Here is a 15515-nt window from a genome sequence, read left to right as displayed (position 1 = left end):
AAATGAAGCATGACCCCCAAAGAAGATGCAGGGGAAACTGGGCAATGCCCACAGACCATCCCCCACCCCCAGTTGAAGTGGCTTGATAGCACTGAGCCCTGCTCTGGTCAGAGCTCAGCCCCAGTCCACCCAGCCAGAGTGATACCCACCTGAGGGCACCGTATTCCAGGGCCACAGGCTCCTCCAGGTCTTCCCATTCACTCCCACTCTCTGGGGACTCTTCTGGAGGCAAAGACTCTGGGACAGTGCCCCAAGAGCAGAACTGTGGCAAGGGAATGGTCCCAGAATCTGCCTCCAAACATTCTTCACAGGGTAGCTGGCCTTGGCACGTAGAGTTGATGGTAAGATACTCTTCATCCTCCGAGGTGGGAGAAGGGGCTCCACATGGATGGTACATGTCACCTTCCCCATCCTCCCCATCCAATTCAGGACTAGAAAACAGAAGCCCATGTTTCTTCCAGCCTTGATAAAAAAAATTCCTCACCCCACCTTCCCCTTGCCTTTTAGAATACTCTGCACGACGCAGGCCCGTGAGACTCAGCCAGTGTTCAAACAGCTCTTGCCAGAGGCTGCTCTGGGCACCAGGAAGCAAGAAACTTATAAGGCACCAGCCCTGGCTTTGAGGAGCCCCCAGTTTAATGAGAAGTTGGAGCAGTAAAGAAATGTTACAGTCCATGTAGGAAGTGCTATGATAGAGGCAGCTGGAGCACCTTACCGAGCTCAGGAGACCGGGGGGGTGGGGGGGCTTGCCAGAGGGCACAGCATTGCGAGCAGGGTAATGACCCAGTTCTAAGACAGACTCGTCACATGGCAAGCAGAGTCGGTCAGACTTTGGACAAGTTTATTGACTTCATTGGAACCTCAGTTTCCTCATTTGACAAAACTAGATGGTCAAGAAGCGTCTAGGATTATTGGGACACGTAAATCACATAATTCTGACACAGCCCCCCCAACTCCGGGTTCCTGGTATGGGGTAAGTTTTTAGTAAATGTGAGATGCTGTGATTACTACTGTGAATATGATAGCTATTTCAACAGAAGAATTATAAAGAAAGGGCTTCAGGAAGGGGTTGGGAGTGACTCAAGCAGGCAACCATCAAAGCGCTTTGTGCAAAGATCAGGTCCTTTTCTGAGCACTGAAAATTTGCCTATTTAGAGAGGCGGCCAGCTGAAGTGACATTTACTCCCCGCGGAAGGACACAGGAGGCCGACGAGTGGTGAAGCTCATTATCTGGTGATGCAGCCGCAGACGTAATGGTCAAAGAACAAGGCTTCCAGGGGCCGCCCCAAGTTCGCCACACACGCCTCTTGATTAGAAAGAATAATTCATGCAAAGGTAGGGCATTTTACACAGCACTGCAGACATGCAGAGAAGATGCTCAGAAAATATCTGTCGAAAGTCTGGTTAGAGGAGATGAGAAGGAATATCTAAGAGAAAAGCACAAAGATTTAGCTTTTTACCAAATACATGGATCCTCATTTCTCAGCCTCCTTACCCCCACCCAAATCAATAGGTTGGCTTTGTTATGTGCTGCTGCTCTCCTTCTCCTTTCCTGCATTGCCTCTTTCTCTTAAAATTGGCTCTGGTGCACCCCAATAGCTACAAACCCTTAGACACCCAGAGAGCACGTCCTCCTCCCCAGTAGAGCCGGAAGCATCTGTCCCAAACTGAGCTTCACTGTGAAAGAGACATTATTTCCACTCATGAGAGCTACAAGGTATGTGAGATAGTGAATTTCATGTAAATATATGCACACTCAAGTGTATAAAAAAGAAATTATTCTACAAAGACTGAAGAGGAACACTCACTGTCAAAAGACATTTTTAATTCTTGAGCATTTGCAGGGAAAATTGACTTTAAGCTTGGCCAAATCATGTAGAAACTGTGTTTTCTTATAAACATGGGAAAGAAACATTCAAGAAGTTTTATCAAAGAATGGGAAATCTAGCCTATTTCCCAGGCCTAGGCTCACCACTGTCCCCACCACCTCAAGCAGCACCCCTTTCCCTCCGTTCTGAGCTCACTAAGCCTTGTTGAGGAGTGGAAGATGGCAGCTGTATGTGTCCATTGGCCACTGCAGCTGCCTCAGTGTCCACACCTCTCCTCCCACCAGTAGACTCCCTCCACCTCTTCTAATAAGCTCCTTGCCCTCTGGTTTTGATTCGGAGCTCCAGCTACTGGCTCTGCCTGGACAGAGACCTAGGGAAGCCATCAGCCTGAGAGGCAAGAGGCAAGGCTTCATCTGAGGTTCAACCAAAGAAAAAGTGATTTGCTCCCCACTTGTCCAGGGGGACTTGGTGGTCCCAAGGGTGAAATCTTGGCCATCATCCCACCACAAGTTGGGAGAACGACTGCCTTTCCTTCTATCCTTTTGTACATGCCATCAGGCTGCCCTTGGAGATTTGACCTGGGGCTCAACTGTGGACATAGGGAAAGGGTGAATAGGGAATAAAGAGGCACCAGAAGCCTGTATGCCTATTTCACGGAAAGGGCAAGACTTGGAAATTTGGAGAATTTCATTAAGATAGAGACATTCTTTCACAGCAAGCCTCATGTTTTGCATGTGGACATGATGGGTAAAGAGGTGGAGTTCTTCACCCAGGGTTCAAGGCCGGCCAGCTCATGGCTAATGTAGCAGGACTTTCAGAAAGACCCTGATGCTGTCGGGGTACATGGGGCTCTCTGCTCACCCCCTGCTTCTGTGTAATGACCTCAGCTTCTTCCTGCCCTCATTCTCTGCCCACCAAGCTGTCCAACAGAAGGAAGCTTTTATAGACAGATGATAACTAGAGGAGAATCTGGAGATTTCACGTGGGCTTCCTGGCCAGCCATGTCTCCCACACAAACCAGCAGGACCCCAGAACCAGGGTCCCCACCAAGTCCTGAAACTCTTCAGTGGGTATTTTTAAGAGGAATCCCAGTTCAGCTCTGAAGTCAGTGAAACCATTCTGAAGGCTCTGCTTGCTACAGAATGTTTACTGAGAAAAGACACTGGGCCCAACTTTTCTGGACAGCTGTCCTTTAAAGACTTGGGCCACCAAATTCATCTCTGCCTTTCAGGAGGAAATTCATAGAAGCAGATTGGGCATTTCAGGCTTGAAATATGAAGGTATTATAATTGTCCTATTTACTTACGGTTAAACTCACAACAAAGTTTGGGGTTTGTGTCCCTTCATGTCTCCAGTTCTCCAACATCAGGCCCCATATTGATGTCTCCATTAGCCCTGATGACACAGCTGGGAGCCCCAGGTCTCTGCTCCTGACAACTGCATTTAGTTTTGGCAGGTTGGATTTACAGTATCTCTAAGACATCAAAGTAAACAAGTTCAACGGACTGCCAGATTTGAAGCTCAGATGATAAATCTGAGCTGAAGTACAATACTTAGGATTTGTCACAGTAGTGTGGACAGATATCCCTGGGTATCTGGCGATACCCAAGGATACCCCTGGGATCCTGTAAGGTGTAAAGAGAATCCTGCTAGAGGCAGCACCCAGGATCCAGCCCAGGCTCTGCCGCCTCCCTCACTCCCCTCAGCCATACTCCAACCCAAGAGCAGGTATGACATCTCCCTCACCTGGCAACTGCATCCCTCCCTAACTACTCTGACATCACACCTGGCCTGGCCCCTGCCGTTGAGTGAGATCTCTGGCCTCCTAGTTATCTTTTGCTATTCCAGGCAGTGCCCTTCCCCAGAAGGTATATCATAACTTTAGGTTCATTTCCAGGAGTCCTGCTTCATTTTGCTTTCTTAAATAAATGACCATCAAGATTTATACCATCACTTTCACAAAGTGATGCTTGCTGAACTTACGTGCATTTTACTTACATGAGTTTAATGATATGTGCTAGGCAAAAAGAGAAAGAGAAAGATACCTTAAACATTCTGCAAAGACCAACTTTCCAACCGATGAGTGTAAGCCTTGAAGTGCACATGAGTGGGAGAACTAAATCTTTCATCCTCTCAATCTGTCTCTGTTTCTATGGGGCCAGCATTCAAAGACAAACATCTTGCATACAGCATGGCCCATACATGCAAGCCTCCTAACTTCATCTGAGGCTCGACCAAACAAAAAGTGATTTGCTCCCACACCAAGGGGCAAATAACATCACTCCTTCCAAAGTGATGTTTCAAGGGTAATGAGACTTGATGTGATTGTTGCCTTCTGCCTACCTTTAGGAACTAACCTTATAAAAAACGTGACTCCAGCCAAGCTTTCCCTCTGATAGGCACGTAATCCAACTCTCCTTCATAAAAATGTACTGTACTGCTTTATTACAAGATATTTTTATAAAGATCTGCTACTAGACGGTAAAATCTCTAGATATAGAGTGTGAGAAAAGAGAACAGGGAAAGAAAGTGAAATCGAATCTTGTCCATGAACACTTTGGGTTTGCTGTGGTGCTGGCAGCCATCTGGCTGTAGGAAGTTGCCACCTGGCAGATGGTAAGTTCCGGCAATTTGCTGGGAATTTCAATTGAAGGGACCTGTTCTTTAGCTGGAAATAGCTCAGGAAAGGGAAGGAAAACAGACTTGCATTGAGTTCTTACCGCATGCCAGGCACTGTGACAGCACCCCGAGCGTGCTATTTCTTTTGACCTGCACAGTACCCTATGGAACTGTCATGGTCCCCATTTACATTTGGGAAGCCTCCAGCTCAGGGAAGGCAACGCTCAAGGCATACTAGTAAGTGGCAACGCTGAAACCACATAATGGGATCCAGAAATCCATGCTCTTTTTGTTGAAGAGTTTAACTCACAGATGCCAGACACTTAAGAGGCAGTGGCCTGCGACAGTCACCTCAGAACTGAGCTGCAAACACTTCTAAGGCTTCTGCAGAGTCACAATCCCACTTTGGAATCCTGATTCAGACCCTATCCAGGAGCTGGGGGAACTGTGTACAGGGGTCGCTGGGCATGCGCCCCTCTTTTCTTCCTGTAGGGGGCAGCCACTATGTGTGCTTTAAATGCAAACTGACGTCCTATTGGAGGAGAGGCGGACTTGGTTTGAGTTCTTTCAGAGGGGAGGAAAGGTTCCTAAGTGAGGGAGGGAAAACGAAGTAAAAATAAAGCCAGGAAATGTGAGGAGGCAGAAAGCATTCATCAACAGAACCACCACAGGGAGGCAAGAGAAAAAGGGGGAGCGGTTGGCCATTGAGAGAGCCAGGATACTGAGAACAGTAAAGCTGCCTGCCCACAGTTCATCCATGGGTACATGGACCATGTGGGCCCGGCAGTGAGTATGATGGGTGATGGGCGTTCACAACAGACTGAAGAGAGGAGACTCCCCTGGAATGCTCTGGACAAGCCCTTGGGACTCTCGTGTGGCTCTAAAAGGAGCAGTCCCTCCAAGAATGACAGATTTTGGACATCTGGTATACCCTTGCAAATAGGGCCACTAAGCCAAATTTAATTTGGTTCAGAAAAACAGAATAATGTGATGTTTGATGCAAAAAAAAAAAAAAAAAAAACAGCAAATGCTAACAGATAGGCAGAAATAGGTATCCGGACTTGGAAGTAGAAGACATAAAAAGGCATAAAGATGTGGAAGATGTGGGAGCAAATCACTTTTTCTTTGGTTGAGCTTCAGATGAAGTTAGGAGGCTTGAATTTATGAGCCATGCTGTATGCAAAATGTGTAACTTTAAATGCTGGTCCCATAAGAACAGCATAACAGCATAAAGATTTCACCTTAATATAAGGAAGAACCTTCTGATCAGTAACTAGATGATGATAAAATGGGTCATTCAAGAGGTAGCAAGTTCCGCATCCCTGCAGATATTCAAGCAAAAGCTGGGACCCCTTCTTCAGGAATGTTATGGAGCAGATTCCAGCATGGAGTTTGAGGCTAGACTAGATCATTTTTATATTGAACAGGCTGATTTTCTGTAGTTTAATGAATGAAACAGTGACTGCCTATACTAATAGTTTAAAATACCATTTTAAATAACTATTGGCTATGTTAAATTAAAGGCACTTGGCAAGTCAAATTCCCAGCTTGTACCTATACCCAGGGTCACTTTATAATTCAGCTCTCAGGGTCCCTGTTCATTATCCCAAGCTATCTGGCAGCAAAACCTTTCAATATCCAAACAAGTGCCTCCTCCCTACAGGAAAGTACAGTTCCTTTAATATGTCCTTTAAGATCATGGTAATCGTTGTCCTTGGACAAGTCTCTGTAGGTTACTTTCTGTATTATTTTATCAAGTATGTCAATTACTGCCTAGACTGCAATTGTAAAGAACTATAAATACACTTATGTTATACATTATCAGACAACGAAAGTGAATATCATTGATGAATGTGCTTGTTCACCCTGTTCTACTTTGCAAACCAGTTAGCTTTTGTTTGGCTGACATAGCATTCTTCAAAAAATTGTAGCAGGGTACTTTTAGGGAATGCATGCCTGGCTCCTGCTTGTCACAGCTCTCATCGGGTCCAACGGTATTACACCACTGCTTCACACTTCACAGAGACTATCACTTCCTATGGATCTACCTTTGACAGTCTTCTAGGATGGCTACCAAATGAGAGCCATTTCATCTCAGTGGGTTTATAGAGTGTCAAACACAAACAATTGCCCCTTGTTATTTACCTGCTTTGTGCCCATGCCTCTGGCTGGCAAATGCTAGAAGCAGGTCTTACCCTACATGTGCAGCCCTCTGTCTGCTCCCAACAGGTTTCCAAGAACCTTGTGTAATAAGTACTTGTCAAACTGAATCAAAGACTATGTGTTCCGTCAGCATAGGACTGAGAATCGGAAATACTTACAGATGGATGGACACAAAAATGCAGACTAAATTTAAAATGACTGTGAAAATGAATGTTGCAGGGTGGTCTTGAAGATATAGATGTGTTCAGAAAACAAAAGCTGGTGTAGCCAGGCATGATGGCTGGTGCCTGTAGACCCAGCTATTGACCGGCTGAGGTGGGAGGATCACTTGAGCCCAGGATTTTGAATTCAGCCTGGGCAACATAGTAAGACCCCATCATTTAAAAAAAAAAAGCTGATGTTGATAATAAAGCATTATACTAGCAATAGAAACGAGGATGCATGTAGGAACTTCCTTCTTACTACAAAGCTTTAACAGGCCATGGAAGATACAAGAGAAAGGTTTGTGTGCCAGGAGAAAACCTGAGGCCTGCCACCTATAGCTTCCAAGACATATTGGGGACAATTGTGGTCTGGGTACGGTTTGCTTTCCCAAAAGCTCACAGGTGGTCACAGCAGCACCAGACCTTATGCTTCTCTTGTTGCAACCTCTCTTCTAAATGCCTGGAACAGTGCTGGGCACAAAATCATCCAAGCATAGTTATTGATGGCTTGATTACAATTTCCTAGCAATGAGATGCACAGAGTTTACAAAATGTCTGCAAATGTGGTGATTCTTACCTTCCAAGTCTCATGATATCACAAACTGAATAGCAGTTTTGCCTCACATCCTTTTCCAAAGAGGTCGCCAATGTTGATTCATCCCTTTCTTGGCGAAGTTTGCATAAATGAGGGTGGGACTCAGGAGAATGTGTCAAGGAACTGGCCCAAGGTCTCTCTCTGTTTTGGCCCCATTGTGCCTCTCTGATGGCCTTTTGGGAAGACTCTGGCCTGAGACCCAGGCCTTCCCCTGCATCTGGGGAGGCACTGTCCCTCCAGCTGTCCTCTTGATCCAGGATGGGGCTGGTACATGAGTCAGTACATGTTGCCCTGGTGAATTCTTTGTCAGCTGAGAGTTCAGGTGTCTATTAAAAGAAATGCTACTGATTACTGGCTGCGGGATGCACATTGTTTTTTTAAAAATACAAAGCTTTTTTCCCCCATGTGATTATAGATCAGAGTAGTTACAAGATGGGCTTTGAGGTCTGTCTATCACCATAGCATCCCAGCTCCTCCACATGGTCCCGGCTGGACACTGGGCAACACACTCAGGCACCTTAGCTTAGGGGGCTTTGGAAGCTCTCCATAAATGTGAGCCTTATTTTTAAATAAAAAATATTTGCAAAATTTAGACAAAGATAAAAATGGAAGATAAATATGCAAAACAATGACTCTATTCCACTTTCCGATAAGAAATGTTTTCTTTTTAAGTTTTTCATCTTCATCTGTCATCTCAGGGCTTGTCTCCCTGTCTCCACCCCCATCAAGGTGATGTTCTTTCCTGGGTCTCCTCCTCACTTTCCCAGACATGACTTGCTTCGTCTCAACTGCTCACCTCTCTGTCAGCCTTTTAGGTTCTGGTTTTGATGATGTGCTATGTCTTGCTGCCACTGCTTGACCTTCTACAGAAAAACAATCTGTGTTTCAGTAGAAAACTGTTTTTATCTACAGCAGAACCTGCTGGGTTCTCTGATTCTGGCTGTCTCCACTGTCTTTGAGCTATTTTACAACTCTATAAATAAACAGGTCCTTTGAAATCTCTTTTGAGCCAGTTTTAACATCTGCCTGGTTCCCTCATTGAATGAGTTAAATAAAATCTTTAACATGTATTCATTTTTATATCTGTAGGAATCATGATTTTACCTTTTCCTGAAAATTATCTTCCAGAACTTCCACCCCATGATCTCCATACCTGATGTAATAGAGCCCATGCCTGGGTTCCCACCCCTGCCCTCACCTACAAAAGAAGAACCACCCCAATGAGTGGTCTCCCCACATTTCTGATTGTACATCCCTAACAATGAGAGGGATACACCTCCAAATGTGCACATTTATTTAATTATAAATCGTAAACATTTACTACTTTTCTGATAGACTGGACATTATAAAGGATACACCAAAAATCAAAATTTTAAGAAGACCATATTTTATCACATTTTCATACTCTTTGGAGAGACCTCCAAAATCTGTTTTCTAACCTATCCTCTCCTTCTAGCTCATTATCCCTGGACATGCTCTCCAGCAATCCTTCCCCACTCCAGGACCTCCAGTCTGTGGAGCTGCTGCTTTTCATCATTACCCCCACTCCCCTTCCCTGTCACACATGTCCTCAGTGTGCCTCTTATTCTGCTTAGATTCCATGGCTCTGCCCCTAGATGCGCACTTACAGACAAGGAAGACCCTGAGCTCCCACCTCCTTGCCCCTCTCTTCCTCCATCATGTGTCACTTGCAGATTCTGAGTTTCTATCTTAATTCCTACTCAAACTGTGTGAACCTCACCCCTGCTTCTGAGCCTCTGACTAGATTAGCTTCAAGTGTGTGACTGCAGATGTCAAATGGGCAGTCAAGACTTCCAGATAATCTTTCTCTGTGTCCTTAATCAATTCAGTTTTCTACCTCTGCTCTCTAAATTATTTCTCATCTTGTCTGTCTCTTCAAGTTTCTAACAACTCCACCCTGACCTCGCCTGTGACCTCACAGTGAGAATGGACACGTTCAGATGAGAAATCTTCATCTTCCCACAGCAAATTCCACTGAGCAGCCTGTGCCCTTACCCCAACTTCAGCTTGCACCTCTCGCCACTCATTTCTGTGCTCTACTTCATGGCAGCCTCTTAGATGAGTGTCTCTTCTCACCGTTTCCATGCCTCCCTCCTTCTTTCTTGCACCCACTAGCACCAGCCTTCTGTCCTTACCACCCAAGGGAAGGAGCCCACATCAGGGTCCCCAGCGACCTCTATCTTTCTAAAGCTGAAGAACAATATTCTGTCCTTTCACTCTCTCTCTCAGCAACGTTCAACAAAGTGTGTCCCTCCCTCCTTCCTGAGAGCTTCCTTGCTTATTAGCCCTACTTACATGGAGTTGACCGTGAGCCCACCCTTGCTTGGTTTTTCCACCAATTCCCAGGCCCCATCTTAATCTCACATCTTGTCCCATCTCTGTACCAGGCCTCTCTATGTTGTTATGCTCTGTGCTGACTTCTCAGTCCTCTCCTTGAACTTATCTGCACTCTTTCCCAAGGTGATCTCAACCATTTCATGGCTTTACATGACCTCTATATATGCTGACAACTCCCAAATTCTCTTTTCCCAGCCCTGATCTCATGCCTATTCTCCACAACTGCCTAATAGACTCTTCACTGGATAGCCTATAAACATCTCAGTTTTAAATGATATCAAGAACTATTGTTTCTCTTCCATGAACCCCAGATGGCCTTCCCTAGCCCCTGTAAGCAGTCCCTCTCTTGGGAACTGGTACCAAGAGAGATGAAGTGGAAAATAGGATCTATGATTACCTTCCTAAAGCATGAAATAGGTATGCGTGATCTAGTGCAAAGAAGAGAGGTATTGGAATCAGGAAAATCAGGCTTTTTACCTTCTTACCCCTCCTTCACCCTGCATTGGTGGTACCACCATTTCCCCAAGGCTTCCTCATGCCAAAGCTTGATTGCTCTCTTTCCTCATGCCTGTTTCTAATCCCAAAGTAGTCTCCTGAACTCCGCCTCCCAGATGTATCCCAAATCTGGCTGCTTCTTAACCCTTCAGCTACAGCCTGAGTCCAAGCCACATCATGTTTGACCAGAATGACTGCTGCTTGACCTCCTTTAGTCCCTGTGCACCAGTAACCCGAGTGGCCCCTCTGAAGAATGGAGGAGGGCATTTCCTGCTTAACCCTCCATGCCAGCCCAGTGGCTTCCCACTGCATGCAGGATGGTGGCATCATGCTCCTCTGATCCCCAAGGCCCTCCAGGGTCCCTGCCACCTCCACAACTTCCTCCACTTCTGCTTCATTAACGATGGCCCAAGCACACTTGTATTTTTGTCCCTCAAACATCCAAGTGGGTTCCCATCTCAGGGCCTTTGTTCATGCTGTTCCTTCTGCCTGGAATGCCCTTACCCCAAATGTGGGCATGGCTGCCTCCTTCTCAGAGGTGCTGTACTTTATGGACTAAATGCTTGCTCCCCAGAGCTGCTGACCCTTGTTCTGCAATCTGACCACTGGAGCCACCCAAGCAAATCACAATCCTCCCACTTGGCCTTCGGGTATGAGGAGGGAAAGCTCACCCCCACACCTCACCTGGACCCTTCCTGCTAGATCTTTATGGGCTCTCCTGGGAGGAGCTATTCTCCAGAATGGAAATACCACTTTTTCCCCTGGGATATCCTAGATATTTCAACAAAAACACAGGGTCCCAGCACCTTGGCCTGAATTGGTGTGTGTGAAATTTGGCCCTCTCTCACCTGGTTCAGTTTCTTAACACAATTGCTGTTGTCTACCTTCTTTTCCAACCCAGCAACTTTTGGATATCTTTCCCATAGCTCTTCCCTCCCTAGAGGCTATGTCAAATGACCTCTTGGAGTCTAAGCATCAACAGGATCTGGGACATCAAGTCCTTTATGTTGTCCTAGTGATGGTGTCACCCTCAGGCACAATAAGTGATCATTTTTATCCACATCCTAGAGATGAGGAATCATGGGGCCTAGAGAGGACAGGCAACTGCCCAAGGCCCATGCAGCATAGCAGGTACAGGTGATCCAGGTACCCGCCCAGATCCCCCTCCAGGACTGAGATTCGCATCCTACTGCCTCATCTCCCCTCCCTTGGGGCAGCCCACACCCCAGCGCTGGTTAGGGCAACAAGCAAAGGCACAGGTTCTCTTGTCCCAATTCATGGCAGCTCCAAGGGGCCATCTCTGCTCCAGGGCTCCCTCCAGGATCAGCTGAGGCCCTGTTTATAGCTGCACATTGATCTCTCCTTCTGCCCCACCCCACCTCAGTCACCCTCACAGGGGATGTTCTCAAGTGCAGGCCCCATAAAACCTCCCACGCTCACATCTCTGCTGCAAAATCTGTTTCCTAGGAACCCCACAGAAGGCATGGCAATGGGTAATTGTAACTGTCAACTTGGCTAGGCCATGGTACACAGATAGGCGGTCACATACCATCTAGATGTCACTGTGAAGGTATTTTTTTTAGATGTGATTTGACATTTAAATCAGCAAACTTTGAGTAAAACAGATTGTCTTCCATAATGTAGTGGGCCTCATGCTGTCAGCTGAAGCCCTTAAGAGGAAAGACTGACCTCCCTGAGGAGGAGGGAGTTCTGCCTCCAGACCACCTTTGGGCTTGATCTCCATCAATTATTCTCTGGGTCTCCAGCCTGCTGGCTTCCCCTGTAGAATTTGGACTGGCCAGCCCTCATAATCACATGAGCCAATTCCTATAATAAATCTCTTTCTCTTTCTCTCACTCTCTTCATATATAAACACACACATAAACACACACACTCACACACACTCATTCTATCTGTTCTATTTCTCTGAGAACCTGACTAATATATGTGTCAAGGTAAAAATCCCTATTTTCCTGATTCTAATGGCTCTCTTCTTTGCACTAGACTGCACGTGCCTATTTCATGCTTTAGGAGGGTAATCATATATCCTATTTTCCACATCATCTCTCAGAATGGAAATTCTTATTGGAAATTCTCTTGGTCTGCTTCTGTCTACTCTCCTTCTTCCCAGGCTTCCCTCTCTGAGGCCTGAGCTTCCAGAGAACCTGGCCCTAATAGTTTCACAGCCAAAGTCTAAACATGTAAACATCTACAAGAAGACCCAAATGTCAGAAGAGGCAGAATCAGGGAGATGAAGGAGGCCTACTGAGGTTTGGGGGCCAGCTATTTTCCTACCCCTGTGAAAGGAGGTGGCACTGAACCTACCTACAACCCTCTTAGGACCCTAGAGTCTGGAAAAGGGGGGCCCAACCAGAGCCAGGTAGCGAGAGTAGGAGACACTGCAGCCTACCTGCCATTCCTGCTCCATCTCAGGCAGCGCACCTGGAGGGGGTCGGCAAAGGAGGAGCGTGACTTCCTGTGGGGCCCCTCTCAGTAAATGCAGCACCTCCTGCGAGAAACCAAGATTCACTGTTAGATTTGGGCTTGCATTGCTGGGGATGCAGTGATGTTCTCCCCACTGCGTCCCAGGCACTAGCTCCTCCTCCCTGCACCTTGATCTATTTCTCACTCCAGAGAACTCCGGAGAACCCTGCTGTGGGCCTGACTTTTCAAAGTGCAAGGAACCAAGGTCAGTGGCCTGCAGCTTCCACAAAGTTGATGCAAGATGCTGGGCTGTGCATCACCTTTGTGCAGCTTGGGTTCTGGGAACCTCTCATCTGTAATATTGCAGTAACCTCCTCTCTGCTCCCTGCCTTCACCAGTGTCACCCACCTGCCTCCTTCCACATTGCTCAAGGGAATGGCAATATCTGCCAATACCAATGCCTTTTCTTCAGAGAGAGAAAGAGTGACTCCAACAAATCGCTGTTCATCTCAGTTGCCCTTTCCTCCCAACCTGCCCTCATCTTGGGCCACCAATTGTGCAGCCTCCACCACCTGAATCTCTAAAGCCTGACCCTTGGCTCTGAGCTTCCTATCAGGGCTCGGCTTGGGCTCTGGGAACCTCTCACCTGTAGTATTGCAGTGACCTCCTCACTGCTTGCTGCCTTCTCCAGTGTCACCCACCTGCCTCCCTCTGCAATGCTCAAGGGTAGTTTTCCACAATGCAGATATAACTGAGTCCTTCCCCCACTGCACACCCTGGCTGACTCACTTTTCCCTCAACGTAAGCTCCAAGGCATAGCACATAGACCCCGTTTCTGCCTGCCTCTGCCTCTCACCACAGTTCCCTCTCTCCCATCTACTCCCCTCTGCACCCACGTCCTAAGCCCCTGCCATGCTGAATCTGTTGCTCCAAGCCACCCTCTCAATGTCCAGGGTTCAAGGTTGCCTCGATAGCTCCTATTTCCTATTTAGACCAGGATTTCTCAAACTCTTGGCACTGTTGACCTCTCAGGCTGGACAATTCCTTATGCGAATGCCTGTCCTGTGCATTGTAGGGTGTTTAGCAGCATCTCTGGTCTCTACTCACTAGATGCCAGAAGCACTCATCAGTTGTGACAACCACAAATGTCTCTGGACTTAATCAAATATCCCGTGAGAGGGAAATAATCCCTGCTTAAGAACTGCTAATCAAGACACTCCCCAGTCCCTGCATCAGCCACGCAGGACTTCCAAGGGGTGCACTTCTTTCCTGGCTCACTGGTGTGAGCACTGCAGCATGGGCTTTCATCTCCCAGGATACATATCTCCTGCCATGTTTTCTGTCCATGAGCTCTGAAACTGCATGAGCTGTCCTCCTCTGTGCCTTCAGTCTCTCATAGAGTTGCCAGCCCAGCAGTGGTTCTCAGAGAAGGGTTCTTGGATCAGGAGATGGATGGATGAAGGCATGCCCTCCCACCCAAGCATATGGTGTTCTAGAGACCTCCCCCCAGCCCTGCCCAGAGCCACTGTCCCCCTTTGTCCATCTTGCTTTGTGTTTCTGGAGCTGACCTATAAAGGCTGCATGAGGCTTCCTGTTGGGCTCAGCTAGGGGAACACGGCAAGAGACCAGAGACAGGGAGGAGCGGAGGTCATTACTGCTTCCAAATTCCTCCCTTCAGGTTGCCATGGGATGACTACAACCTCAGCCAAGGTGAGAGCTCATGCCAGCGAGTCCCCTCCAATGGCTCTCCATTCCTGGGGTGGAATAACTGCTCTTTCCCTTCCCCTTTGGCCTCGGGATAGGGGTAACTGCATCCCACTCTTTCTAGCCCTAGGCCACAACATGCTCTCTTGAGCTTCCTAACAACCTGCCCACTCCTTTATTAAATGTTCCTCAAATGACTCCATTTTCTTCCAGGACTCTGTCTAATATATACAGTATTTCATTACTCTCTCTTCTTAAATTGCATTTTTTATCATAGACAGGACAATCAGTGTAATAATGTATGAAAAGCTGTAAATGTGTTGAGAAATGGGAAGGAGAGCAGAAAGGGACCCACTCTAGTCCCTTCAGCCCCATGCCCACCTCCTGGGATGTGTGTGAAGAGACGTCAGCCAGCACAAAGGCCAGGGCTTTATCTTCAGCTTCTCTCATGAACCCAGTGAGAAGCAAGGCTGACTCAAGGTCAGATATTTAAAAACAGAGATTTTAAATTAAATGTGAGCATGTACCACTAATTACTCTCTTTGTGTGATTAAAATCCAGGCTGCTGGTGTGATTTTTGAGAGCCCAGAGTTTTCCCCACGGCAGCAGGCTAGTAAGAGGCAAAGCTGGGGCCAGCCTGCACAGAGAGCTGCATTGCCCATGACCCCCGGCACCTGGAAGATGAGGCCTTCTGTGGACCTTCCATTCACGGCCAGGATAATGTCACCAGCTGCAATGGCCCCATTCTCCTCAGCTGGCTGCCCCGGAAAGAGCCTCTTAATCCTCACAAGATCACTTTTGAGATGGCTGCAGCTCTCTTTCTCCATCTGCACGAAACTGAATCCCAAACCATTGGCATTCTTTTTTAGTTTGACTTCAAACTTAGGACCTGTAGTGTGGGATGTTGATAAAAATAAATTCTTCAGTAGATTACAAGTGAAATTGACCAGTCTCAAAATGCAAATTGTCAAGTAGATGAATTATTTCTTTTACGTTCAAATAATTCCTTTGCTAATTTTATGACAGAGTACATTATGTATGTTATAGATTAGTGCTGTCCAATAAAATATAATGTGAGCTATAAATACAAACCACAAATGTCATTTTGAAGTTTTCAAATAGCTA

The 15515-nt window shown here is 46.8% G+C and overlaps 1 protein-coding gene across 7 annotated transcripts in view; it reads right to left on the bottom strand.

Annotated features, from left to right (window-relative positions):
- Positions 1-819: 819 nt before the first annotated feature.
- FRMPD2 (FERM and PDZ domain containing 2) overlaps positions 820-15515 on the bottom strand; it is a 126100-nt gene continuing 111404 nt past the window's right edge. For 5 of the 7 annotated variants that reach the window (XM_031015537.3, XM_055353021.2, XM_055353025.2 and 2 more), the window contains 4 exons: positions 15065-15279; positions 12673-12771; positions 7392-7735; positions 820-1427 (listed from right to left, as the gene is read on the bottom strand). In XM_031015537.3, coding sequence (XP_030871397.3) covers positions 1379-1427; positions 7392-7735; positions 12673-12771; positions 15065-15279 — 707 coding nt within the window. In that variant the 3' untranslated portion in view covers positions 820-1378. Of the gene's footprint in view, positions 1428-3135; positions 3304-7391; positions 7736-12672; positions 12772-15064; positions 15280-15515 lie in introns of all 7 variants that reach the window. The other 2 variants (XR_010135213.1, XR_008669024.2) reach the window with 2 other exon arrangements.

Source organism: Gorilla gorilla, chromosome 8, assembly GCF_029281585.2.
Source record: "Gorilla gorilla gorilla isolate KB3781 chromosome 8, NHGRI_mGorGor1-v2.1_pri, whole genome shotgun sequence".
Lineage (NCBI taxonomy): Eukaryota > Metazoa > Chordata > Mammalia > Primates > Hominidae > Gorilla > Gorilla gorilla.
Note: the sequence above shows the minus strand (reverse complement) of the source record. Positions and strands in the feature narration are given on the sequence as shown.